Source organism: Molothrus aeneus, chromosome 3 (assembly GCF_037042795.1).
Source record: "Molothrus aeneus isolate 106 chromosome 3, BPBGC_Maene_1.0, whole genome shotgun sequence".
Lineage (NCBI taxonomy): Eukaryota > Metazoa > Chordata > Aves > Passeriformes > Icteridae > Molothrus > Molothrus aeneus.
The window spans coordinates 32457079-32484627 of NC_089648.1; the positions used below are offsets into that span (position 1 = coordinate 32457079).

General features: G+C 38.5%; 1 protein-coding gene across 1 annotated transcript; it reads right to left on the reverse strand.

Moving 5' to 3' along the window:
- On the reverse strand, positions 1 to 27549 carry MEMO1 (mediator of cell motility 1). Its single transcript, XM_066546626.1, has 9 exons — positions 27381 to 27549; positions 15304 to 15385; positions 13168 to 13236; positions 11163 to 11275; positions 9753 to 9864; positions 8690 to 8832; positions 7489 to 7565; positions 1994 to 2098; positions 1 to 694 (listed from the first exon to the last, which is right to left on the reverse strand). Exons 1-9 carry the CDS (start codon positions 27439 to 27441, stop codon positions 563 to 565), a joined length of 894 nt encoding a protein of 297 aa, XP_066402723.1. The 5' UTR covers positions 27442 to 27549; the 3' UTR covers positions 1 to 562.

The following is a 27549-nucleotide window of genomic DNA, read 5'->3' on the forward strand; positions in this document are numbered from 1 at the left end:
TTTTGGTTTGTGTAGCCCTTTATTAGCAACTAAAATAGAAGATATCTGTTGTACATCACGGGTAGTAACTGACTATACTGGAGTTTTATTATATTCTAATACAGAATCATTTATAAATGCGTTGTTTTCCTTTTTTTCTTTTATTAAAAAGCTTCCACCCCCTTTTCCCCCCTTTTTCCGTTTACAACTTGCAAAACTATTCTGAAAGCTGAGTATATGTGCACAGGTCTGCAAAGAGTGCAAATTTAGGATATGGTAAATGCTTTACATGTCGTATTTTTAAGGACAGTCTACCACCATGCCTTCATAGCCATTATCATATAGAAAAAAAACAACTCTCACAAAAAGCTTAGATACCAGTCTTCCTTCCATTGTCCTAAACAAGAAAGCATTTTTAAATGAGTTGAAACTAAGGAAGGACTACACCTACTAGAAAAGAACAGAGTTCTATTAGTTTGAGGTTTCAGTATACCCAAAGACCAGGGACTGTATCTTTGTAAGGGCTAGGCTGGGACCCCGAATACAGAGTGTGTGCAGGTGCCATCCCTGAGCATTCAGCAGTTCAGTGGACCATAAGTGCTCCAGCTGCATAACTCACTGAGCTGTCTTGCCAGTTTCGACACTGGCTCGACTGAGCATAATTCAAAAATGAAAAGCTCATATTCATTCCATTCTTCTGGAGCTCATTGATAGCCTGAGGAGAGAAAAAGAGCTGTTTAAAAAAAGGTATCAGTGAAATTACATTTCCTAGGTCTCAAAGGTCCTTGCACCATCTCTCACAAGCTCATGATATAAGCAGCTCCCAGTAACTAGAGGATGTAGCCTATTTCTGTGCTCTTTCGTTCACTGACACTTCCCCCACTACACCGTGTACATCCGTGCAGTTCTCTAAAGCAACACTGAACCTTCCAGGATACCTCTTTTAGAAACAATGCTTTCAGTACATTGGGGAATTTATACAGAAACACAGATGCAACAGAAAGAAGCCCAACACTATTAACACTTTTCAGATTCTATTTCTTCCATCAAGGAGAAGGGAGGTACAAAGATAATTTATTAAAGCATGACAATTAGCAAAAGTGAATGAACAGAACTTAGCTGTGATTCACTGCAAAACTAACAATTATCTGAGGGTAAGAGTTTGGTATATTTGCAGAATTGTCATAGTACTGAACTTTGCTACATGCATCACTAGTATTGATAATGTTCATACAAACTTTTATGGACTCCACTTTAAAAGGTTCCTTTCTACGTTCTCCATTCAGACTACATTCCCAGTGAATTAAGTTTTCCCTATTAAAAAAATAACATGCTTCCTGTTTCATTGAATTACAGTAAAAATACAGTGAGATTCACTCAAGCAATATGACAAATCTGCAGCACCCCACCAGTGCTGTAAAGCAGCTGCAACCAAATTTAGACAACTAAGTTAAGCCAGGCTTATGTTTGCACTGCATCAGCAAAGCAGAATATGGTAAACAGAAAGTAATCTGAATTCTAACTGCTGTTAATTTGTGAGTCAATGGTGTTCTGCACTAAGCCTCTGTAAGTATATCTCTCACCATATTTTCAAAACTCAAAACCACTGCCAGACATCACAAGGCACTCACAACAGCTAGCTAATAGCAATATAGAGAAAATAAATACACGTTCATAAGTGCTGATTCAAAAAAGTACATACTTCTTCAGGGAGATGGATTAATTTGTTCATTAATTTAGGGCCAAGAGAAAGTGAATGATTGCATTTCATTGAAATTCAAAAGGAATGTGATATCTCATCTCCCTTAGGGAACAGAAAACCCTCAGTCCTTTCAAGAGCTTACATTTGTCTACATGCAAGACACGAAAATCAGAGACCAAATTGAGAACACTTAAAAATAAATTAATTCAAGGCTTAACATTTTAGAACTAAGGAATACTGCAGCAGTATTGTGTTTTACAAATGCAAGCATTTTCCCAGAAGCCGCATTCTTCAATAAATCAAGTTACTTACATTTAATAGCACTCCAATAGGATGTCTTCCACATATTGTATTATGGTATTTCTTCAAGTAATTGCTAAAAGATACAGGATCTAGCTGCTCTATAATGCTCATACCCTGAAAAAGAATTGATAGCAATAATTACATTACACATTCACAGGAAGGTGTTTATACATCATCTATTTGTTACAACAGAGCAGGAGGAAAAACCCTCTACTTTGTACCAAGGATATCAAAGGAATCTCAGCATGTGAGTTCTAGCTTGTAGTCATCTTGTTTCCATTCCTTGCCAAACTAAAAGTGCAGGACCTGTTCCAGAGTTGTCATTAATCCACAGATCTGTGAAGTTCACATTAAAAAAGTTCTGAAGACTAGTTGATCCCCACCATCCAAGACTGCTTTACTTCCATAAGATTTGGTACAGCTATAACCAGACAAATTTACTAAAAGGGCAAAGCAGGAAGAAGTTGTGCCTCCATCTGCTCTCCCTGGTAACAAAGTTCAGGGCCAAGCACTTGTCTGGGACTTCCAGATGTCCAAAAACCCTAGATAAAACAAACACTATCCATGTGCAATTCACATGCTTAACAAGTGTGATGTATCCTGGACACACCAGGCATGCAAGGCAGTTGATCTGGGCATGGCCTGGCCATTTGCTCAGAGCATAAAAACCAGATCCAGGAAATCGCTAAAGCACTATCAAGTTGGTGCACAACAAAAATGTAAGAACCAGCAGGTGGTGCTTCCACTTTCCAGGAGAAAGTCACATGAATACATTCTTTCCTCCAAGAAGAGTGAGACCCATGATACCATGGAGTCATGCTGAGAATACCAGCACACATGTGGAAAACAAAATCTTACACGTATACAAACATTTGCATTCTTAAAAGCAAAAAGAATCCTACAATTCCAGATACAGTCTACTCTTATCCCATCCCATAAAGCAGATCAAACACTATGAAACTAGTATAGAAACAAGTCTAAATCAATTATTGTCTCAGTTTTATCACAGGTTTGCTCTTTGGCCTGTATTAGACTCCATCCTCATCTTTTTCTCCTTTCTCTGAAAATTATTCCCTTCATCAGGGAAATAAGCTCCAGACACTCACTAACTCAATAAAATACATAGTTATGCTGCTTCTGTTGGTGAAACAATAAGTTCTTTCTTAGAGACTAGAAAAAAAAATATATATGGGAATAACTGGAGGTTGATACCAGAAAAGGAGAAAATTTCTTCTATGATTCCTGCATTTGTTCCAGCTCTTTCCCCTGCTTTTGGGTGATAAAAGGAGAAGCCACAATGCAGGAAGCAGTCAGTCTGAAGTCTCCACCTCGAGAGTGAAATTTTCCACAACACTCTGCAAGGGCGTTGGCTGATCTGGCACATATCAGCTAATTATTCAGGCTGGATCCCAGCTTACAATGGAGGAGCAGAAGATTCCCAGGAGAGCTGGGAGAATTACTAACAGCAACAATAACCACAACCCTTGTGTACTTTTAAACAGAAACAGACATATGATGAATTCATAAAGAAACACGTTTTGTGGAAAAACAAAACCAAGCTAAGTTGGCCAATTGGTGGTAAGAACTCAGTTTTTCTGGAGTCATGGAGAGAGTGTTTGGACCCCTGGCCAGTAATTTCAGCTGTTAATCACTCCAGATCTACAGAGCCTAAATGAGTGCCAAAAAAAATAATGGTAGCTATTCTCTAACTAGCAGTGATTACATAGACACCGTTGCATTTCCAAAGTTTCCAAAGCATATCTTTCAACCATCCATTTCCTTGTAGATTGTACATGTCAATACACAGCTAAAGAAAGCAGAACTAAACTTGACTAAATACTCAAGTGAAACTAAAGATGCATAAGGCACTTACTTAGATACTGAACAGCTCATGAGAATATATTTTACCTTTTTGTAAAACCCTTTCATGACCTTTTAAAAACATGAAAATAGCTGCTCCATTGAGAGACTCACTTTACAGCTGTAAATCACTGGAACATACTGGGCAGAGGCATTTGAGCATTTGTCTCAAATGAATGGACATGGATTTATGAGAATGCCAAGTAAGCTTATTTCAATGCACAGTTCAGCACTGCAAAACATTTACAGCTATGCAGCTCATCCCAGAAAATGCTAACGGAGTTCCATACATCAGAGGCTGGAGAAAATCTATAGGGAATTGGTACAAACAGATGTCCTATAAGCATTAGGTTGTACTGAACTCTTCAATCTTTTGGATTTAAAAATCATTGTGGCAGAGGAACAAAGACTATCAACCTTGTTTCTCAGTCTAAAATGGTGTTGAGGAACAAAGGAAACATTTTTGCCAGGTTGTGTTTTACAAAAAGCAGAGGTATATGAAGCTAATAATTTTCAGTATTTGAAACAACTCAGCTAGGCATGGCTTAGAACAGAGTTAAAACACATAAAACCCACATGGTACAAGTGTAAGCACAGTTTCACTGTTTATCACATAGTCATTATGGCATCAGGTAGAAATTGCATACCTTAGTTACCCAGATACTGTTAATGGCATCTACAATATCCTAGCACAGTGCACTTAACATGATTACAAAATTACATTTTCAAATAATATTCCTTAATAGGATCAAGTATCTACAAGCCTACAAAAAAACTTTAAAAATAACAACCCCACACATATATCCCAAAACAAACAAACAAAAACCCAATCCAACAACCAATAGGCTCATTTTATACTATATGCCAATAATGCTTTGTTTGGCTGGTCATGTAAAGTCTGTTATCAGTTATTTCAGCTGTTTTTTCACACTTCAATATCTAAACTAATTGCACTCTAATGGAAGTGGAAACAAACTTGGTCTTAGTACTATCCAGCCCAACTATCTTTGCATGTGTGAGTCACTCAGCCTACATGACAAATAATCACCAGGAAAATTACTGTCGAGGCACAGAGAAGAGAACAGGGACTTGTGCATCCAGGCAGAGACTCAATCTTACATTATGCCCAGCCTAAGAAGCCTTCCCAGGCTGGAGCACTATGGAAGGTCCTGGCTCACTGCAGCAGCACTGCAGAAGCCACCAGAATTCAGCAGGTCATTAGAGGTACCTGAGAAGCCAATGGGTGCTGAGCATTCTCCTGGACCAAGTACTGGCTATTCTTGCACAGCACTTGTCAGTGCCTGCATTTTCCCCCATCAGCATTCAGGGCACCACAATCCCCCCATTGACTCCAGTGAGGCATTAAGTATCCCATACCAAATTTATGCTCCTATAAAATGAGCAATGTAGCAGTGAAGATTGAAGTGAGCATTTTCTGTCTAGTCAATCAAAAACAATTACTCTTCAACAATGTCTTACAAAATATTCCCCCACTTATATGCAAAAAGATAGTGTGTTTCAGGTTATGGTATATAAACTATTGCACATCAGCTGCTCAGCTACAGCTCCTAATTTGAGGATTATCCCCTAAGGTACCCATCTAACCACAAGGCTATTTCCCTCCTTTTGCCATTACATCACAAAGTAGGCTGTGGTGACAGTGGTCAGATCAACAATTACTATGGAGAAACTGATGTCTGCCCAGCAATATTTACTACTCTGTATTTGTTTTATGCTGGAGCCTAATGGCTCTTAACTTCAATGCCCAAAGTATTCAGCAGTTTTCATGCACTAGGTGAGAAAATGCACCTATATGTAAGGTCCAGTCCAATTAAGGAAGAGGCCATCATCCTCTCACAAAGGCATTTCTAAGGAAAATTGATTTCATCTTGCCCCAGAATACCTTCCTGCCCACAATGTGCTCTGCCAACTGCTTTCCTAGTTAGGCCCAATAAAATGAAGCCAGTTTTAGCACAGTTTTGTCTCTATCTTAATGCTGTTTTGTCTGTGTAGAGGCCTACTGCTTACAACAGTACAAGTTTGTTTAGTACGTCAAATCACATGAAAAAATCCAATACTTATCTCTAAGGAAATAAGAAGTAGCCAAGTGAGACATAAAATTGAACAAACTTCCAAAAACTGGAAAAATGTGACAGGGAGATCATTGTGATATTGCCAATAAGATATCTCTGAAAATCACCCAAAACAAAACCTCCTCCACATAGCATCTGAATATGGAGTCATGTGGTCAGATATGGCATGATACAAAAAAAGCAAAAAATAACCATAGTATGGCTGCTATACAGCAGCATGTTTAGTTTTCAGTTAAACTTCAGATTGAAAAAGTATTTTCATAGTTATTACACAGTAGACATGATTTTCCATGTTACAAAAAATGTCACTTCCATTTAGCTGAATAATGACCAAAAGGAAGAGATGGGGCAGCAATGTATTCCCTAAGAGTAATTAAATGCCAAAGTCCAGTCTTTCTTCAAGCTTTCACCACAGAAATTAACAAGGGGAAACTAATGTTTGCTAATGCACCATAATCTGCTCTCCTGCAAAAACACTCAAAGCTACTGATGCTGGGATTCTGTAGAAAAACACTCTTCTTGATATAGAAGCCTCTCAACTGACTACAAGAATTATTAAAAATGGGATAAACAGAATGAAGGCAAATTATTTACTGTTATTATTTCTATTCCAGTGATGAATAGTAGCAAAACAAAGAGGTTAATTTGTATACACAAGACAAGAAAGTCTAGAGATGTCTCCAACAGATAGGATTTATTCCTTCAAGATAAGGAAAAAATTAACATACCATGAATAAGAACAGCTCTCTGTTCTAATAGATTCTACAGAAGTTACATAAATGATGCAAACAGTTGTAAAACAAATTTTATGGTTACGTATTTCCAGAAGAATTACTTCTAATCTGTGCCTTAAGTATAGACTTGAACATTAAGTTGTTGGTGTTTTCTTATGTTTAAAAAAATCCTTGGCTCCTCTGACTGCAAAGAAAATGCAACATAACTGGCATTGGACCTTTATGGATTTAACATTGCTTTCAGCCTTTGGCCAAACCCCAAATGAAGCATGGTGTACTGCTTTTCCCCACCACCTACTACAGAGTAAGGGGCAGGGGGAAGGCTACTCCCAAGGAAACAGTGGCTTTCATTTCCCTGACCAGTGCAATGCCCTACAGCCTTTCCTCTTCCAAATGGATGTTGCTGAAACCTTTGCATAATCACAATGCTGTTCCTATATACAGGTATCACAGCAATGAAGCTGGAACTACCACAATTTCCCATGCATAATTCTTATTGCTTTTCAAAAACAGAAGAGGGTATGTCGACAGAAATTACATTACATCAGGGCATTTTAGGTAGGTGAACATGCGTTTTTTTCTTCATTAATTATGCTTACTAATTCATACCCACAATATAATTGTGTGCAGTCAGCAAAATGGAGGATACCAGCTAAAACCAACAGCTAAATTCTTACTGTGGTAAACAAAGGAAAATTATACATTCAATAAAATAGCTAATCTATAATATCTTGTTAGAAAAATTTCTCAAGTGTTCAAAGAAATGGAATGTACAGGAGAAATTTGTTAGTTAGTTCCACCAAATCTGAAAACTTACCATTTTATCTAGGTGCTCAATGGATCTATAAATTTCTCCTTGGGATTCATCATAGTAACTGTAACGGAACCTCTGACCTTGAAACAAAAATCACGTATAAAATAAAAAAGGGAAAAATTGTAGCTAAACCACTCCCTAATACCTACTAAATATTTGAAAGTATAATACTTATAAAGTAGTAATCTTCATTTATTTTATACTTTTTAGCTCCATTGAGGAAATTCTAGGGCAATCATAAAGTAGCAGCCCAGAAATAAAGGAAAAAAATACATGATGGGTGGCTATATTCCTGAAGAGAAATCGACTATGCAGAACTGACACTGAAGTATCACTAACTGCCTCTTATTGCCTTAGAATCCAATTCTGTAAATTAAGAAGTAAAGCAACATTTGATTTTGCTATCCCTCTTGACAAAGTCAGGCTACTTCTGCTTGCACAACAATACCCACAGTAAATGAAGGTTAAAAGAAAAAATTCATGATAATTCAATGAGCAGTTCTAGATGGGTCATTAGCCACAACAGGACCAGGTCATTCTTATATACACCTTCCACCTACTCCACTTCAAAGATGAGTGAAACATGCACTTAATTAAGCTGAGTAAAGATGACAATGGAAAAAAAGGAAGAAGGTCTGTTGTGTCACATATCTTTCTGAAGCAGTCCCTTTTCCAGCTACTATTACACTTCAAAGAAAAATAAAACTATAAAGCAGGGCAGAAGTCAAGGCTTCTGGAGTCTTTGTAGCTCTGTCACCAAGATGAACTGGGGCAGCACCGGTGAATTGGAATAAATAATCCATCTGCTATCTTACCCAGCAGTAAAACATACAAAACTTATTTCTGTCAGAGGAATGTGGCCATGCCCAGTGAATTTTTGGCTAATTCATTTTGAAAGTTGTTTTGAGGTGCTTAAAAGAAGAGTAAAAAGAGCAAGCAACTTCAGACAATTATTTCATTGCAACAGTAAAGAGATGTATAAAAATCACCATTTATTTCCTCCACTACACTGAAAACACATTACCACATTAATATTTTTTACCTATTATTCCAGATTTTAAAGACTTCTTTAACTTTATGAAGGCATTTAAGTTGCAAAAATGAATTTACCAGAAGTTAGAATGTTGAATGTTTAATAAAATACATTATTTGAAAAGAGCTACAAAATATTCAATATACTCTTATAATGAGATATGGAACTTACCCCAATGGCAAAAGTCAGAAGAAACCACAAAGAGATTACTAGGATCAGCTAGGTATTTACTGAAGAGTTTTCCAAATTCCTGCTCTTTTGACTCACTCAGTGCTCCGACCAACACAGGAATAATAGTAAACTCATCCTTATGGCTTATAAGCAAAAGAAAAAAGGTTGTAATTCAAGTAACATCTGAAGCTTTTTCAGGGCTTGCTAACTGAAACTGCAGAATGGTTTAAAAGGTTGCTATTATTTGAAGATAGCATTTTGCAAAGGTCATACTAGGATGTTGTTTTAGAACTTCAAAGTACTTCAATTTCAGAAAACATACACCCCCAAAACCAGTATTTCTCTCTGCTGCAAAGTAAAAATACCAGACAAACAAAAAGAAAAGACAGTGAAATCAGCAATGAAGTAAGAATTAAATTTTCCCTGTATAGATGCTGCATGTTGGGAATTCTCCAAGTAAATGAAACTTATATGAAAATGCTCAACACAGTACCCAGGTATATACTGACACTCTAGGTAAAATTCAAAATACAATGGAAATTTAAACCAAAAAAGGGATGGGGCACATCTTAGGGAAGAAACCCCAACACAGATTGAAAATTTTTATTTAAAGAAAACATCTGAAACAGCAGCTATAAACATATGCCTGATTTCAAAATTAGTATTAAGGCTCCGAACAAACTTAAAATCCCACAGAAAACTATAGGAACTTCTTTCAGAGATGCCTTGAAAAGTGGGGGGGAAAATCAGCTATTGAAAAAAGTTCATGAAAGCATATCTAATATTAATTCTATTAAGTAAATCTGTTTATAAGAGGTGTTATAACTTCATTGTTTAGGTGTTTGCTTTGCTCACAGTTTCAATTACAGCAACTTATCCTAGTCTTTGACCCTCTCCTTACCAAAATTTTTATCAGGGGACAGGGAAGTATGAGCATTATATACACCATAAGGGTCTTCTATGCCATAAAATGTATTATTATTTCCTACTGCACTTCACAGCAGCTCAAACATTTAATGCACATAATGTTCATTCTAATTGCAGAAGTAATTAGCCCTAGTACCTTTCCATGGCTTTAGCAGTGTAAGGCAAATGCATTTCAATACTGTGTTCATCTTCATCTGTCTGTAGGGACATGCGCTCAAACATTCCAGTCTTCCACAGTTCTGCATAAACTGAAATGAATTAAAGATCAGGTTTTAGTACTTTTTTTGAAAACTGCTTCAAGTGCAAAAACCAAGCTATAGTGTACCTTCATCAGAACATACCTACTGTAAAAACTTACTTGCCTCCAAGGGCTATCATCATAAACCACTTGTTTCTAAATAAATTTAGAAATAAAATTATGTTCAAGTCATTAAAATATAAACATAATTGATTCAGTTTTAAAAATGTGTTAAATCAGTAACCTAACTAGTTTATTGAAAAATATTTTGTTATGATACAAAATTTAATTCACAAATAAAACATTTGAAACCATACATGCATTTGCCTAGTCAATGAATTTTTATTTTCATAAACTGCCCATTATATGTTTAAAAAAAATTAATCAGATGAGCTATTGCTTGATTTGTTACTTAATTGAATTGCTGATTTGTTATTTAATTGAATTTATTATTGACTGAATCATGAAATGTAGAGACAGCCACAACTGATTAAGTAATCCACATTTCTAAGTTATCTTTTCTACTCTCAAGCGTATTTGAGAGCATACAGTCATCTCCACATTCTGAAAATTCTCCACTGGATGATGAATTTGATGTAGGGCTGTGCCTCCTTCTCAACTCCATAAAGGAGCTCTACAAAAAGCAAAGGAAATTCTGCAGGCAATACGTAGAAAGCCTGAATTAGCTTAATCACAGTTACAATGAAACACAGCACATCTGTGTTAATTAGCCTTTATGAAAAAAGACACTGTATCACTTAGGTATACCTCAAAATACATAAAAGCCAAAATATCAAATTAAACTTCATTGCACTTAGTTCAAAAGACTGGCATTTCATGGAGTCACAGTTTCTAAGTTAGCAAGTTAGAAAGTCACATGCAATCCAAATAAAATCAATTTTTTGTTTCTCTGTTATTCATTTATCAGGAATCATACTCAAATCAACTTAAGAACCTTTATTTCCAGCCAAAACACTTAACATGAGAATGGAAAAGATGTTCAGTGAGTTATTATTTGTTGTAATACTTTTGTAGTTTTAAAACCCTGAAGCACACACTCAAAATTGAAAAGATAAGCAAAAACTTCGAATTCTTGCCAGAAGGAAGAGAAACACTATGGTTATGATGCGACCATGTCTGAAACAACCAGGCTCATTCAGAAGTTCATTTTTTGTTGCACTAAACCCAGATGCGCACTTGTACGCCACTTAGAGCAAGAAGTGCCCAACAAGAAGAAAGTGCCCAGCACTGCAGTACCACAGTCCATAGCCAAGCCTCAGAGAAGTCCAAGCTCTGTAATGCACTTACTCTTTTGGTCAATTCGAAGGTCATACAGAGGTGTTCTGTAAATGTCCACACTGGAAAGTGCACATCGGGAGAGGGGCACGTGATGGGAAGGCCCAAGAATGAAAATTTTTCGGCTGCAACAATTAACAGAAGGCCACAATTTAGACAACTGCAATTGTACAGCAACTCAGCTTAGAGTAACAAGGTTAATGGAAGCATAAGAAGTAGTACTTTCTCATGGCTACAATAGTTTTACTCTGTTGTCAGGAAGACCCCACATCAATCCATGGCCTAATCTTGCTTGGTATGTCAGGCATTATCATGAGATCAGTTCAATTAATGCTCTACCCTTAAATCTCTTAAGCAGGTTATATATCAGTGGGCACTCATCAGCTAGAAATTTGTCAGACTTCATTCATTTGGAGGCTGAATGCTGTGTTACAGCCACTTAGAATGGATTTTTGAACTCTCTCCTTGAATCAACACAACCTTCAGCTACTCACCACCTTCAATAAATACAGGATTAAATAACAATTATGAGTTTATCATCTACTCAGAGTTTTTCCACTTATTTACTTGATTAGCCTTACTTGGGTTTCACTAAATTAAATTTAATGTCCTTCTCAAATGCTGGGTTTATGTTCTTACATATTATGGGTTTTTTGCTGTTGGATCAACAACAGAGACTTGGACCAGAACATTCATAGCTTTAGCTGATACTGCAACCTTTTACATGTCATCATGACAGCATTATTTCATCAGATCCTCAGTTCCTGGCTCTTGGTTAGATAGTAAGCATCTCCTGCCACAGGACTTAAAATAAAAAGTGAAAAAAAATATAGGCAATTCAGCTTTTCATATTTAGGATTATATAGTCTTGTTTCTGGCACTGAATTAAAGGGGTGGGAGATATGTAAAGTTCTGAGGGTTTGGGTTTTTTTAATCCCTTACACAGGGAGTGCTATAACAAGGTACACTAAAACGCAAACTTCCTGCAAAGCTAATAAAAAACAAATATTCAAATATGCAATTTAGCAGTTTAGCTCAAAGATGAATTCTAAATATCCCATGCAGTAAAAAACAAATGATCCAGCAAGTTCAACAACTCCTTATCAGGGAACAGCTTGTTCCAGAAATTTTACAGGAACTAGTTATCTGTCATACCATGAGCTATTTTCACATCATTTGCAATAGCTTAGAAAGAACTAAAACCATTGTCTTTGAAGAGTATTACAGCATGTTATCTTATGAACAACTGGTAAGCCTAGCCAGTTTTTACTTAGCATTGCAAAATACATACTTTGAGTAAACACTGGGGACATTTTAAATTTTTGTCATAAAAAAAATGTTGCAGTCAGCAGAACATAAAAATTATTTTCCTTTACCCAAAAATAACTGGATTCAAATTTTCAGAGGCAGACACAGACCAGCATGTTGGTTGGTTGGTTGTTTTTTTTTTTTGTTTTACTTTTTCCTTTTTCAAACTTCTTAAAAACAGAAGTCCATTTTAAATTATTGGCACAATTAACTTTGATAAACACACTGGTCACTTCCTCCACCACAGAAGAGAATCCTGGCAGTATTCAGCCCATAATCCTGCACTAAAAAACCAATGCAGAATTATGGTGAAGTATTTTAATTGACTTAATAAAACAAACAAAACCTCCCAACAAAAACAACAAAAAAAAAAACAACCCCAAAACAAAAGCCAAAAAAACCCAACAAAACCAGTTTGGGCTTTTATAAAAGCAGTGGAACATCAGTAATAAATTGAAAAGTCTTTAATCCCTCCCTCGTAAGTAGTTAATTACCAATTATTTTAACAATATTCCTTTTTTCCCCCTTTTGTAACGTCCAATTTGAACATTTATGATGTTAAAACAGAAGTGATGCATAGAAGGCTAAAAAGAATACAAAATTAAAATGTAAGTACTTCAAGATGTAAGAATGTAACAAGAATATTCCACTTATCAGAGAATTGCAACCTCAGGGTCTCAGGCTCTGTAAAGAAAGCTGTAATACTCACGTGATATTGGGATCCACTTGTTTGTAAGCATGGGCTGCACAAGATCCACAATAGGTATATCCTGCATGGCTGCAAACCAAAGTACACAAAATGATAGGATTTACATATTGTTTAATATCTTAAATATGTTGATATTCAGTGTTAATCTCTCAGGACTTTTTTTGTCCCCAGTGAATTAGAAATTTTAAGAGTGATCCAAAACTTCTGAAAGAGAAAGAAAGTGCTGCTGCAGTATTGATCACACAAGACATGTATTTGTTGAAGAACTGGCAATGACCATTTATTGATCAGTTAAACTATCAGTGACCACTGAACAGTCAGGAAATCCCCAGATGAAAGGACCTTCTCTTACCTGTAAAGGATATATGCAGACTGCACGACTGCCTGTTATCAGAAGCTCATGATAATGCTAACAGTGCAGCCAGTGAACAAGGGAGTGGCAAACTGGCAAACTACTGGAGAAAGCTCTTCTAACTACACTCCAGTAAGTGAATATAATCACAGTAGAGGGGTCTTGGCAAACAGAGAACTACATGTAACAGCAGATAAAGAGAGAATAAAAATGCTCTGTCATTAAGACTAACTTAGCAACAGAATGAACAAGCACATGGAAAAGAGTGGAAGGCAGCATGCTATCTTTTACTGCAGGGAATAAGCTACATGCTTCACCATTTCCCATCAGTCTGGCATGGTCCCTTCTCAACCTCTGCTCCTGTGTGTGGTCCAAGACAATTTATAATTGTTTTGACTAGTTGTTTCAAATATTGCCTTCAAATCTGAAGACCCATTTTCTTCAAGCCCATGAAAATGAGTGAAAATTCACATTACACTGCTAAAAGCATTAATTTCATAGAATATTCATTCCTAGAGTCCCAGGTAAAGTGGCAGAAAATGGCTCCTGGTCACTCAGCAGTATGCTCACAGCACAGCTTTACACAATGACACTGAGAATGATGCATGCCGTGCGAGCCCTGACGTATACAGGATGCTTGAAGATACAAGTTCCCATTGACAGCACTGAAGCATTTTACATGTATTTATATGTATGTATGCTCAGATACATTTATATTCATCCACAAACTGATACCTGGAGCAAGTTACCTTCAAAATGACCCTGGGATTTTACTTCATCACTTACCCCACTCATTGTAAAGAGCTCAGAAAGGTACTACTAACATACATGCTAAGGGGGGAAACATGAGACCAAAACCTCACAAATGGGCCAGGTATGTTATTAGACAACGTCAAAAGAGTCTGCTGAAATGCTCCCTCTGCTACAGGCTTCTTCTATCTTCCACAAAAATATTAAGCATATCCCATTTCAGAGGTGGTAAAAAAAGGGCACAGTTAACAAAAAAACATGGTGAGATCAAAGGAAGACCCCACCAATTCTGGAAAAAGAACCAAACGCCATAATCTGCATCTGAAAGGTCTCGACATTCCTGTAAGAAAGACTAAGGCAGATGTGGGACAATTTCTTCTGCACACTCAATACTATTATGTAATACTTCAAACATTATGACAATGCTATGTTAGCATAGGACAAGCATCATATTTAAGGTGCTTTTTCCAGTGTTGCCTTCCAACTCAATTACTTGGAATGACAAACATACTTTTGTCATTACAGGTCTCAGCTATCTACGAGAAATTGAATTCTCCCTAAATAGTTCAGATGATCTCTATTTTACCTGTGGCCAAATAGCTCGAACAAAACCAAACTAAACAAAAGTAAACCATTTTGGATAGTTGAATAGTGTTTAATTTCTTTTGGCTTTTAAGCTCTGCTAAATTTTATTTAGGGGCTGTGTGGGATGCACCAGTTTTGCTTATTTTGTTTTGGAGTTGGATTTTTTATTCTGTTATTGGAGGGGTTTTGTTTTTCTCATTAATTTAACTCTTACCCATCTTACTGGGTCACAAACAAATATTATGAGTCCATCAGCAAAAGCAAGCTAATCATACACCCAAATGTGCACAGATTTCTGCCATTCTATGCTATATCCAAAATACTTATTTAGAAACCATACAATCCTTCTTTCAGCTAAATACTAGCTTTAATCAGTTTCCAAAATCACCAGAAAAAGAAAGAGCATTTAAACAAGTATTTGATATACTGAACTTCTGTTTCAAACTTACGGTGCAATAATGGCTCTTGCAGGTCTTTTTGTGGACTGTACTTGAGAAAGCCAACCTTCTAGCTGTGCATTCAGCTGGGGTCCTGTGAAGAGACATGGATATATTGAAGCTATAAAAGAACCTAATACATCTCAAAAATTTACAAATAAAGCTTGAAAGTCCGGCAGATTTAAAAGTCATCTTAAACATTCAAAGCTGGGTTTAAATCTAAAAACAAACAAATAGATAAAACCATTTCCCCAAAATACCCAATGCAACAACAAAAAGCAACCCCAACCCTGTAAGGTTGAAGGTTACCATAGGAAAGTTTCAACCTCCTGGTCTGGAAGTTCATTTACTGCACATTCAAACACACACTTATTGTTTCCTTCTCTGTGAGGACTAATGAACACACCACTTCACCATTTGAAAGAATGGCTGCTGATTTCAAAAGAATCACTGACAGATGATTGTTTCCTCTCATAACTGAACTTGCAGAATTCAGAAGTAAAAAGTTATGATCTTGATCAAGAGAGCCCAATATAAGAAGATGCCATAATACGAAGGCCTGATGCTTGCATGATAGCCAATGACTATGGTAATAAATCCTTTATTAAGCAAGTAGAAGAGCATAATACAAAACATTGTAACCTGGAAAATGTGTAAATGCACAGGAAAAAGCTAAAAGTGAAAAGACATTATGCTTATCCTAACACCTTAACAACTTCTGGTCATTCAACATATACTACAAGTATGTGATCACTTAGTTGACATTAACTTTGATAACTGGCCAATCCAGAATTTCATTTTTTTAAGCTAAGTTCTGTACCTCAACAAGTAGCAAATATTCTTAATTCAATCACCTGACAGATGATAAAAAAAGCCTTCTAGAAATACAACATTAAAAAAACCAAACCAAACAAACCACATTTTGATTATTTCCCATCACAAGAAAACTTTCTAGTGTTAAGCTATCCTTCAGGAAGCAAGTCTGGCAAATACAGTACAACATTCTTTCTTATTAAAGAACACTAAACAAACTTTCAAGAAAATCTCATTCAGCTGCTATTGTTACAAGTAACGTAGCATTAACAAAGAAAATAGATGCATTTTTTTCAGCTGATACTATGCTTTTGACAGAACTCTATGCCAGCAGAGTTTATCTGTAAAGTATGGTGCAGCATACTGCTTTTCTTCTTCCATGCACGTTGTAGATCTTTGTATCTTCCCCATGCAGGTGTTGAACTACCAACTGCCAGTGGAAGTCAAAACCAAATTAAACTACCTGAAGCCATTTCACAGATACATTCCGAAAAGCCCTGACAAGGGCTGACAGCTCTCCAAAAGGCTGATAAGAACCACAGAGAATGAGAGAAAAGGTGTCATCTTTTGCAGAATCCAATCAGTCCCTGACCAGGGATAGTCAAAAAACTTTCTCTAGAAAATGCAGACATGAAGGGTAGAGGTGTTGAAGCCATTAGTTTTTATACAAAACTTAAATCCATGTCTCCTTGAAAAAGGACAACTTCTGTAGTTGTGAAGAGCCCTACCTTCTTACATGAAGGAAGAGAGCAAGTGCAGCACCATTTTCCTAAATCTTCTATTACACCTTGAAAGCCTTAGTTACTGTCTACAACTCTAACAAGGTGAAAGAGTGACAGAGTAGCTGCTGTCAACCACATAATGCAGTGGCTTTGTGAAATGATGAAATTGTTATAAAAATTCCACTACATACCGATTTTGTTCTGATGCTTGTGTTGTTTGGAGAAATTACAAGCAGCTGATGTGCAATAGAGATAAGCATAATGACATCTTACAAAATGGAAGCTATTGGGGAAGCTAAGTAAAAATATTAGAAGGAGGGTGAAAATAGAGGGTCTCTATTTTCACCCTCCTTCTAAGATAATAGGAGACTAACAAAACAGTACACTTTTACAGTATTACCACTTTTATTTTTTATATATTTAAGTGAAGAAACAAATCACCTAAAAAATGTTTTTACTTCCTAATTCTCCCAAAATATGTAGAAAGATAAAATACTTTTTGAATTAAGCTCTTTAGGAGGACACTTTTTTCCCCCAACACTGACTACCGAGACTTAAACATTACGTTGCCCCACCTGACCTGTTCTCCTCAAAGAAGAGGATTCATAGGCAACACAACAGCAAAAGGGACAGAATTGGTTAAACCAAGGGGAACTCTCCCCCTGCAAGGCACTGTGCTAAGCCCTCCTCCATCCCTTCTTTAGCAAGGGTTTTTCACTAAGGATGTGGTGAAGGCAATTTGCCCTCAGTTGAGATAAATCAGGTAACTTGCTGAACAGTTTAAAGACAAAGGTCAGAACATCTGTTAATATCCTAAAATGTCATGATTGGTCAATTCCGACTAAAACTTCTGATCTTACAGTGTGGAAGTGGAGTATGATGCCCAGGTTTGCTTAGTCTGCTACTACAGACACAGACTCTAACAAAAAAACATTTTCTTCCTAGAGGCAGTAAAATAACAGATCTGTATGACCCAAGGGATGAAACTTTTAAGTGCTTACTTAAGGACCAAGTAACGCATCTGCTTTCAGATTTTTTCCCTCTAATGCCAAGTATAAGGTGCCTGTTTAAATAATTAATTTTGACCTAATATAAACTTTCATTTCAACTTATACTTATCTGCACTATTTTAATAAAATATGCAATCAAAATTCTCTCTCCAGAGAACTAACAGAGAGAGAATGGAGAGTACAACATATCCATGACCTTTTAGCTAAAAAAAAAACAAAAACAAAAAAACGGGAAAACATTGCTCACATGCCATTGTCACCCAGGGAATAATAACACAAAGACATCTGGTAGTGACTCAGATAAGTTCATCACCCCAATTTACAGCTGTGATGGTCCAGACTCTATAGGTTAAGCCAAACAAACAGCACTCAGGTGAATTCACAAAAGTATAGCCTACCTGCAGCTTCTTATGCTTACAAATACTTTAAGGGGGATACTCTAGAACTGTAATTTTCTTGTTACCAAATTAGGACCAACTTTTTCTTGAACTGTTCAGAGAAGTTTTTCTCCCAATTTCTCAAACATGAGGATGCTTAAAGCTAAAGTCAAAATACTTGAATTTGTTATACAAAATATAAATAAACCCACACTATCACAGTAGCTGTGCTCTGCCAGGAATTGTATTATAGTACATGAGTAACTTCCTCATAAAGAAGTTTTGTTCATATTTAAATGAAGCTTAACTGGAAAAACAGTCATCAAGACAATCCAGTGAATGTGTAGCTGACCAGCACAGACAGTGAACAGCACTGCCATCCATGAATCCCCTTGCTGTGTGGTTGGAAGTAAAATAGGTCCCAGCTCCTTGAACCTCAGGTGGAAAGCTCATCTTGGGAAAGCTGGCAGGATGAGAGCAACAGGGATTTTAAGGCTAACCCAGACAGAAGGGCAGAAAACCTTATGGATGCAATTTCTGGATGCAACAATCAGTATACTTTAGCATTAGTACTGTAAGATCAGACTTTTCAGTGATCAAAAGAAGGTTAAGCAGCAAAATATGAGCTTCACTGAAGCACGTAACATTAGGATCTGCATTTCAAACCTGTGAAGTCAGGTATAAACACAGGTGTGTAACTAAAGATTTCTGACATTATCTGTGGATATTTCACACCCTGTTTTGTTTCGAAAACCAGTAGAAGTAATGCCAAGGTTTAAAATAATTGCAAGCACAGACCAAGTCTCCACTAGGCAAATTTAGGGAAACAGGCAGCATTTATTCAATTATCTTGCCTAAAAGGACAGCTTATTTTAACAATAAACATTATCCCATCACAAAGCTCTAGAGTAAGTAAGAAAGAATCCTTCCACATTGCTCGCATGCCATTGTCACCCAGGGAATAATAACACAAAGACATCTGGTAGTGACTCAGATAAGTTCATCACCCCAATTTACAGCTGTGATGGTCCAGACTCTATAGGTTAAACCAAACCAGCACATTCGTTCCACAGCCAACCTCACCTTGTCGGTGAGGCTGAAGCGCTTATATGCCAAGTGTCAACACAATGTAATTGCGTTTTGCTCCTTTTCCTGCAGCAAACATTACACACACAAAACATACTTCTTCAGACTGGCAGGGAAGACTCAGTGTTTGCTCTGAATCCTCAGTCTCAGTGAATACTTTTTTTTACTGGAAGAGCATAAACCTCAATCAAAATTTAGAGCAGTGCCAGGGAAAACTGCTCAGGTCCCCCTAGGCTGCAGGTGTACAGCACTCGCAGCAAGGCAAGTAATGCTGGAGCACAGTGACAGTAACACTGCAGTCCCCAGCATTGACAGCCTTTACCTGTTCAAGAATGTCCCCTACCTATAGGAGCCACCATCCCCTTCTTTGAGTCTTTCACTTTTAAACTACCTTTTCCCATTGATGAGAAAAGTCTACACCTTAAAAATGCTTCTAATAAATATTACAACATGTGTGGTAAGAAGTAAGTTTTTACTCATGTAGAGTATTAGAAAAAATCAAAGTAATAGCAAAACCCTGGGGGCTGGCAGACAATTAGGTTAGTAACTGGAACTAAGGGAACTCCTTTCTTCACAATTCCGAAGGTGAATCTGAAACACGAATTAAATTGTTAGGCAGACTGAAATCTGAAATGTGACAGAGGAGTAACAGTTAAAATTGCATAAAGTGTAAAGATTTTTCAAAACACACAGACCACACTTGAAAAAAAAAAACCCAAACCTGTTTCTCAATGCAACAAAAGCCATATCCTTGAATAAATAATAAGTTTTAGCTACGCAAAGACTGGGATTTGTCAGGAATAGAAGGTGACATCCAACAACTCATGTTAATGGGCACATTCTCCACTGCTAGCATATACTCTCCTCCAATACTGATAAAATGGCGAAATCAGACTATAGGCAATGCAGAAATTTACCAATACAAACAAGAACCTGGGGGAAAATTAAGACACAAATAGAGATTACACCAATGCCACATTAATTCCTATTTATATACATTGCAAGATGGAGCTAAAACTGCAAGTAGTGCTTGAATGGGGGAAAATAAAACTGAAGCCACAACAGAAACACTGAAACAAATATCAAAATCTGCTTTGGTGGCAGTTCTTACTTGTATGCCTCAGTTCTCCAGTACTCAACTAGTTACTGATTTTCCTTTACTGAAAGTTGGCAGAAATGTAAAAAAAAAAAAAAAATCAAAACATAACACCACTCATTAAGAATATCAACCAACATGTACCTACCTAGCTTCCTTAAAAAACCTTAGTACCCAGGTCATTCGGAGATCCAAACAAATGACATTCTGTTCCAAACCTCTTAAAGTTATTTTAGCTCTAACACACACTAAATGTAAATGAGATTTGTGAAAGTGTGCACTAAGTGATACTTGCAGGCCTATTTTAATGATACCAGAACTACACCAAATATAAAACTCTTTTTCAATTCCAACTGTACAGTGAAAGTTGAATCTACATTCCTTTTTTGAAGTATGTTGATTTTGACAGTATTTAAGTGATTCAGCTAGAAATAATAGCCTAGAAATTGTATTTCAAATTATTCCAGTAAGCCTTTTCAGTATACAATGCTAAATAATACAGTCTGCATATTAATGCTGTGTTCCATGTTTAATTCATAAAAGAGTCAGTAATGACACATCCAGTTTCCCCCTAAAAAGCCTAAAAAAAGATAAACGACCAAAGGGAGAGAGATATTACATTTGGTATTTAACATTGCAAAGCAAATACTTAATGAATTCGTAAGACACTATGATTAGTTGTTCACAGATTGCAAGGTAAGAACTTAAGTTAACAGCTGTATTTGTAATCCTTCAGCTAATGTCACAACATTAAGATTTCATGATCAGTACATTAATTATCCTGCTACTGCAGAAAGCTCCCTTCACTACAAGAGATCATAGAATTATTCAAGCTGGAAAAGACTTTTGAGATCATAGAATTCAACCATAAGCCTAACACTGTCAAGCTCACCACTAAACCACATCTCATTTCAGTGACCCCCACACGCTTTTTCCATGTTTTCCTGGATCCATTTGTCTATGATCATCTACAAACAACGTGATGATTCACTACTTCTACATAACATTTATGAACGAACTGTGATGAGTTATTCCAGTTTTGGGGAGTATGCCAGGGTTCTTGGCATGCCACAGTAAACCACTTTTATAAACTCTTCTACGGCATAGAGAACATCTTTCTCAAGCCCTCGTCTGCATTCCTAGTCTGAACCACACAGAGTCACATGCGATTCCCTTCTGACCACTTCAGCTGCTGCAGAGACCCATATCCAGCACACTACAGAGAAGAGATTCTGCCCTAAGTTAAGGTGGGATGAAGCCACTCAGAGTCAGTGAACCCAGCAGCAGCATCTGCCCTCAGAAACTGTGGGCAGCGGGCCTGAGGAATGGATTACACATACTCAGCAACACCACAGCAAAGCAGGAACAGCTGTAACTGATGTACACACTTTCTCTAATGCTGATGAGAAGTTCCAGCTCGTGCCAACAAGCATACAAAGGCTGGATTACAGCACTGTTCGTTAAAATGAAGAGTCATCCTCACTTCACTCCTCAGGGCCCCCAAGCCCCATAAGGCACAAATGAGAACAGTTTTACTATCTCAGAATCACACTGCTATTGCACCTTGAAGTTGCCTACCTCACAGAGTAAGTGGGTTTTGACATCAGAAAAAACAGTATTTAGTACAAAGGCAGTAAAAAAGCCTTAATTCTGATCTTACTGGGGATTACAAAGGAATAGAAGGGGTTGCAAATGTGAGAAAATAGTGGCCAACTTTGAGGGAAATGCAACTTCTGAACTGATCATTCATGGCACACAATTGCCTTTTCATTTATTTTCTGGTCTGCTGAAGTTCTTCAAAGCATTATACTTTCCTGCTGATCTACACACCATCACGCAGACTTTTGCCCAAAAGACAAGGTTGAAACATTGCTGGCAGTACAACAGCCAGTTATTAGAGAGTTCTAGCATTTCTTGTCCAAACAAGTTAGAAGCTTAATCCTTACAAACAGTAGCAACAAGATGTCAGTGCCTACCTCCTTTGGGGTTCTTTTGCTGACAATCTAGGGCAGCAGAAACACAAGTGCACCATTAAGCTTGAAGTCTCCTCAAATATTTACTGGCCATTTACTCGGCTCATCATAAAAAAAAAAGAGCATTCAAGACAATGAGTACAATGGTGTTTCAAGTCGACACAGCAATTACTCTGCCAACTCACATTTGCATTAATAAGCTTATGGAAATTAAGGTTCTCCTAGTTCAAGCAAGTTGACACAGGCTAACAGCACACCTCTGGCCACTATGGTTTGGTCAGGGAAAGCAGAGAAATAAGCCCTAACTAATACAACAAACTTGTTTTGCAGGGCAAGTTTCACATCATGGAGTATTGTTATTCACACACACTCTCAATTTGATTTTTATTCCTGTGACCTGGAAGAGCCTACTAAAACCCTTCACGTTTTACCTGTATCACCATGCTACTGACTGGGGAAAAGCTGAAACAAGAACTCTTATCACACATGTTAATAAGGAGCAGCACAGTATTCAATCAGCACTTCAGGGGCCAGACAAGGGAGGCCAGCTGTGGGCCCATAAGCCATGTTCAGCATCATAATGTGATATCCCACTTGTCATGACATGCTACAGAGGAAACAAAAAGACACACACAGCTAATGTTTATTTCCATTTCGGAAGCATATGGATTGATTTCCCACAGCAATAACTGCCCAGCACCTACTGAAACTGCTCATATTGAAGAATAAACACCCCTATCCTGCAAACAGTCCATGCTCAGGATAGCATGTCATTTCCATTGCATTTCATCTGCTCTTTTGTATCTAAGAATGTGTCTGCCAGCATTCAAAGTCACTGAAAATTATGCCATTTTTGTTTCAAGTTGTCCTTAATCTTCCTCTTCCACCTGCTGGTTAAAAATCAATTTTTCAAGATGTCTGGATACTAAGTGGTTGAATTAACACAGCAGGACCAGGACTTCCTTCCAAAAATAAATGTGAGTGTACTATTTTTCACCACACAAGAGTCGTATTTTATTTTTTTTAAACAATCTACATGACAGCAGTGCTGTGTGTTGTTTTTATTTACATTGTATGCTTTTATCTAAATTTTGCACATGTTTTCAGTGGCCAGCATACACCAAGCTGCTAGTCCACAAAAGCAATGGCATGTCATATACCATTAACTTTTTTTAATAGCAGACATGCAGATGAAGCTCTGCAAGTAAAGAACAAGGTTGTTTAGACCAGTGACCTACTATCAGCAATGGGCACAGCACAGTTTCAGTCTGGAAGCTCAGTTGTAAAGCTTTCCATGCTCAGTGGTGCTGCTAAGTAGGAGGAGGAACTGACCAGACTTCACTGTTCTGTTTGCTGCCAATCAAATGCTCCAGAGGTATACCCCTCAAGTTCATTAAGGTCCTGCATTGACTGATGTGGAATGAACATTACCTTTCCTCTAGAATTCTTGGTGTGGGGAAAGTGATGACAAACATTTTGGTTTGAACTGTCATACTGAACTCACCTACTGAAACTCCTTGAAGACCTTAATTTTTAGATTTTTTGTTTTCACAACAGCACACAATGAAGAACACATGGGAAGTGAAATGCTACCACATCATGGTGAAGTTCATCTTCCACTTCTTGTCCCCTTCTCAGCTTTACTGAGTAGGAAGCAGCGAGCTTTCTCCCTGGGACCTAACTTTCCCTCTAATACAAAGTTGTTTACTAAGATGAAACATTCTAAGGTGTGAAACATATCTGGATGTGCATAATTGCCCAGCCAGTCCCACCTGCTCTACAGCATTCATTAGCATCATACAAGTAGGTGGTGTATTCATACTAGAATGGAGTGCGTGTTTATATTTTCCAAGGCAGAACCTAAGCAGTGCACATCCCATGGCTGGAGAAAATGATGGAGCAATGGTCCATTTTCAGCTGAAGCAATTGCTGCCCCATGGAAATGAGCAGCTCTAAAGACAAGAAGTGCCATTTCTTCCAAATCCTCTTACACACATTGCATTGACCGTCCCTGAAGAGTAGCAGCTCCCTCTTGGTTGTGGCTTCACTTGTGATATTGCTGCCATTCCTGGAGAGCAGGAGACAGCTAAATGGGTGCTTCACTTTAGCAGTAAACCCCCTCCCAAGCACAGGATGCCATGCATCATCCTGGATGGTGTGTTTAAATTTTAGCCCTAGGTACCAGGCACCTCAGGATAAACTACCACTTAAAAACCTTATCCTCACTCAACCCTTTTAAAAATGCTTTCAGATGTAAAGATTTTGAACCTATCTGTAAAAAAATCACATTTCTCATTACCCTTTCAGATAGATATTCTTAATTACAGAACAAGATGAGGGGCAGGGCATCCACTCACCCTGTGTAGTCAAACTCAGCTCTGTAGTAGGAGAGCAGTTTGGAGGAAAGGGGAAGCTCAAACGCTCAAACGCTAACCAGTTTATACATAACACAGCAAATCCTTCTGGGCCGAGACAGGAGCACCAAGAACAGAGGAGGCAGGAGGACTTGAAAAGACAATCCCCAGAGATCCATGGGAACACACTGAAGAAGTATCACAATTCAAATTAATCCCTGCCTCAGCTCCAGCCTTGAAGCTATGCAGGCTGAAAACACATGGTAAAATCCACTTTCTTCAAGTAGTACAACTGAGGAGACTACGTTATAAGTTTGAGGTAGCAGCTGACATGTGAGTCTGGCCTGAAATACAGGAAGATTTTAAGTTAAATCTGCGATGAACACACAGCCTCTTGGTCCCCATTTGTTTTCTCTTGAGTTTTGATGGACCTTCCTAAATGGCACACAAAATTATTTATTTATTATTTATTGCTTTCAAGCAATAAATAATAGGTAGTCCTTGTCTTGCTGAACAGGCACAAATCCTGCTCTCACATGCCCAGTGCAAACAGCAGAAGAGAGTTCTGTAGCAAGACACATAATACTTCTTGCTCATTTAAGGAAAAACATTTCCAAAACCCCCAGATTATGCAACATCAACCACTTACCCTCACCATACACACTGTAACAATTTAACTTGTCACAAGCACAGCTGTCATAATTCATTAGTACAACATGATTCAGTTTGGGTTTTTTTTTCATGCAGTGGGTCTGGGCAACCATCCCACATCTCCTCAATATGCAACTGCCAGAGGGCTGCCCAAAAGCAATGGGAGTAACATGCTTCTGGATGTCCTACTACAAACAACTAGTACTGGCCAAACTAGTCACACACACTTACCACAGCGTAGTCTAACTAAATTATGCACTGCATTTTCACAGAGAAGAAAACAGTCAAACACAGTATCCATGCCTCGTAAATTATTTTTAAAAAATTAAAATTCTTATTTCCTAGTATCCAGTAATAACTTGACATGAAGTCCAATACCAAACAAATGACAAAATTTGTGTGTAAGGTTATGTAGCCATTCCATATCACAGATTAGTTTTCTGCCTTACTCATAAATGAAAATATAAATTGCAGGACCAAGGTGATTACCACAAAGCTCTGATGTTTTGATGTCTTTGCACATAATTAAATCTATACCTTTGACACAATTTTGTATATTTTCTGTAAATGGAGTACTATCTACCTTTCTAGATCATTGGAAATAAACGTAGTTGCAAGCTGCACAAAGATTTGAGGCCAGTTTTGTCACGGACACAAGAATTATGTTTAGAATATTAAGCTCAGAAAGCAAACAATCATCCTCTATTGTTGTCTCGAAAATGCCTACCCAACCATTTGAAGCTCAGCTACTTATCACACAATCCACCTCTTGCTCTGTTTCCCTCTTCTCTGTATATCTTTTCTTCCCTTTCATTTTTGCCTCATACCTCATTCATCAATTTATGGAGGAGAGGGGAAACCACATCTATTTCAGCCAAGAGACTTGTATGACTTGTCACATCCAATTCTTAGATGTTAATTTAGGATGCTGAATGCAACATTTCAGTGTTTGGTTTGGTTTATTTTCAATTGTACCCCCCATCCCTCTGAACTGCTCATTACAACAGCCTCTTGTTCATCTGAGCTCGTTCACCTGCAGTTTTGTAATCATCTTTACTCCCGGGGCCAGTAAAAGAACATCCCTTACAAATCTTATTAACAGCTCTGAAAGGACAAACGTGCATCCTTTTCACAAAAGCGGTTCTGCCCCAAAACCGAACAAAACTTATCTCCAAAGACATGTGCTATCAAGCCATTATTACGTGTTTCTGCACTTTTTTGGCGTGGGCGAGGGGAGCGGTAGCTCGCTCTCCAATGCACCACGTTTTTCTTCTATTCTTCTTCTGCAAGTACCACATGTTTAAATGGACAGAGCCACTTTGCGCTATTGCTTAGTAACTTTTCACTCCTTCTAAAGAAAGCGCAAGGGAAGGAAAAATAGGTTTCCTTGGACTGCAAAAAGAGAAACAGATCTCCCTATTTTCATACCTCGACAAGAAGTAAAATAAAACTCCCTATTTTCACACCTTCCCCCCTGCCTTCTAACCCCAGACGGGCGGTATTTTCTCATGGAATTAACAGAACAAAACCAATAAACCCCAGGAGCAGCTGAAAATACTGAAATCCGCCCGTGTGCTCTGACAGAGAGCAGCACTCGGTGCGAAGCACAGCCCCGGGCGGCCTCCAGCCCCGCTACCGTGACAAACGGCGGAGCAGCGGCGAGGCGCGGCTGCCGGGCAGGGCGGGCACACGAGGCGCAGCCGGGGGCCCGATCCATCCTCGGCGACGGCCAAACGCCAGGTTCCGCCGAGCGGCGCCGCTGCAAGCACCGGGGCGGGAGGAGGGGGGCACCGGCGGCCGGCAGGTGCGTTCGGGGGCTCGGCGGCACCCCGTGCCCAGCCCTGCCCGCTCCCCGCCGCGGCCGGGCCCGGCAGCCCCCAACCCCCGCCCGCCATGTGCCGGCGGGGGCGGAGCCGGCGGCCCCTCCCCGCGCCCGGTACCGGCCCCGGCGGCCCCAAAGTGCTGATTCAGCCCCCGCCGCCCGCTCCCCGCTCCCGGCGGCGGTACCTGAGGCCGTGTACCAGCTGCCGGCGTGGCTGGCCTCCCGGCAGAGCACCCGGTTGGACATCTTGGAGCCGGAGCCGCCTATGGTGTTCGGGGGGGGCGCTGGGGGACGGGCCCGCCCGCGGCGGCGGCGGCGGCGGCGGCGCTGCTCCCCCTCCTCCTCCCCCGGCAC

Coding starts and splice junctions, on each gene's coding strand:
- MEMO1 (XM_066546626.1), bottom strand. CDS start 27,441: ATGTCCAACCGGGTGCTCTGCCGGGAGGCCAGCCACGCCGGCAGCTGG. Junction 15,386..27,380: donor CAGCTGGTACACGGCCTCAG/GTACCGCCGCCG, acceptor GTCTCTTCACAG/GACCCCAGCTGAATGCACAG. Junction 13,237..15,303: donor GCAAGAGCCATTATTGCACC/GTAAGTTTGAAA, acceptor TTTGGTTTGCAG/CCATGCAGGATATACCTATT.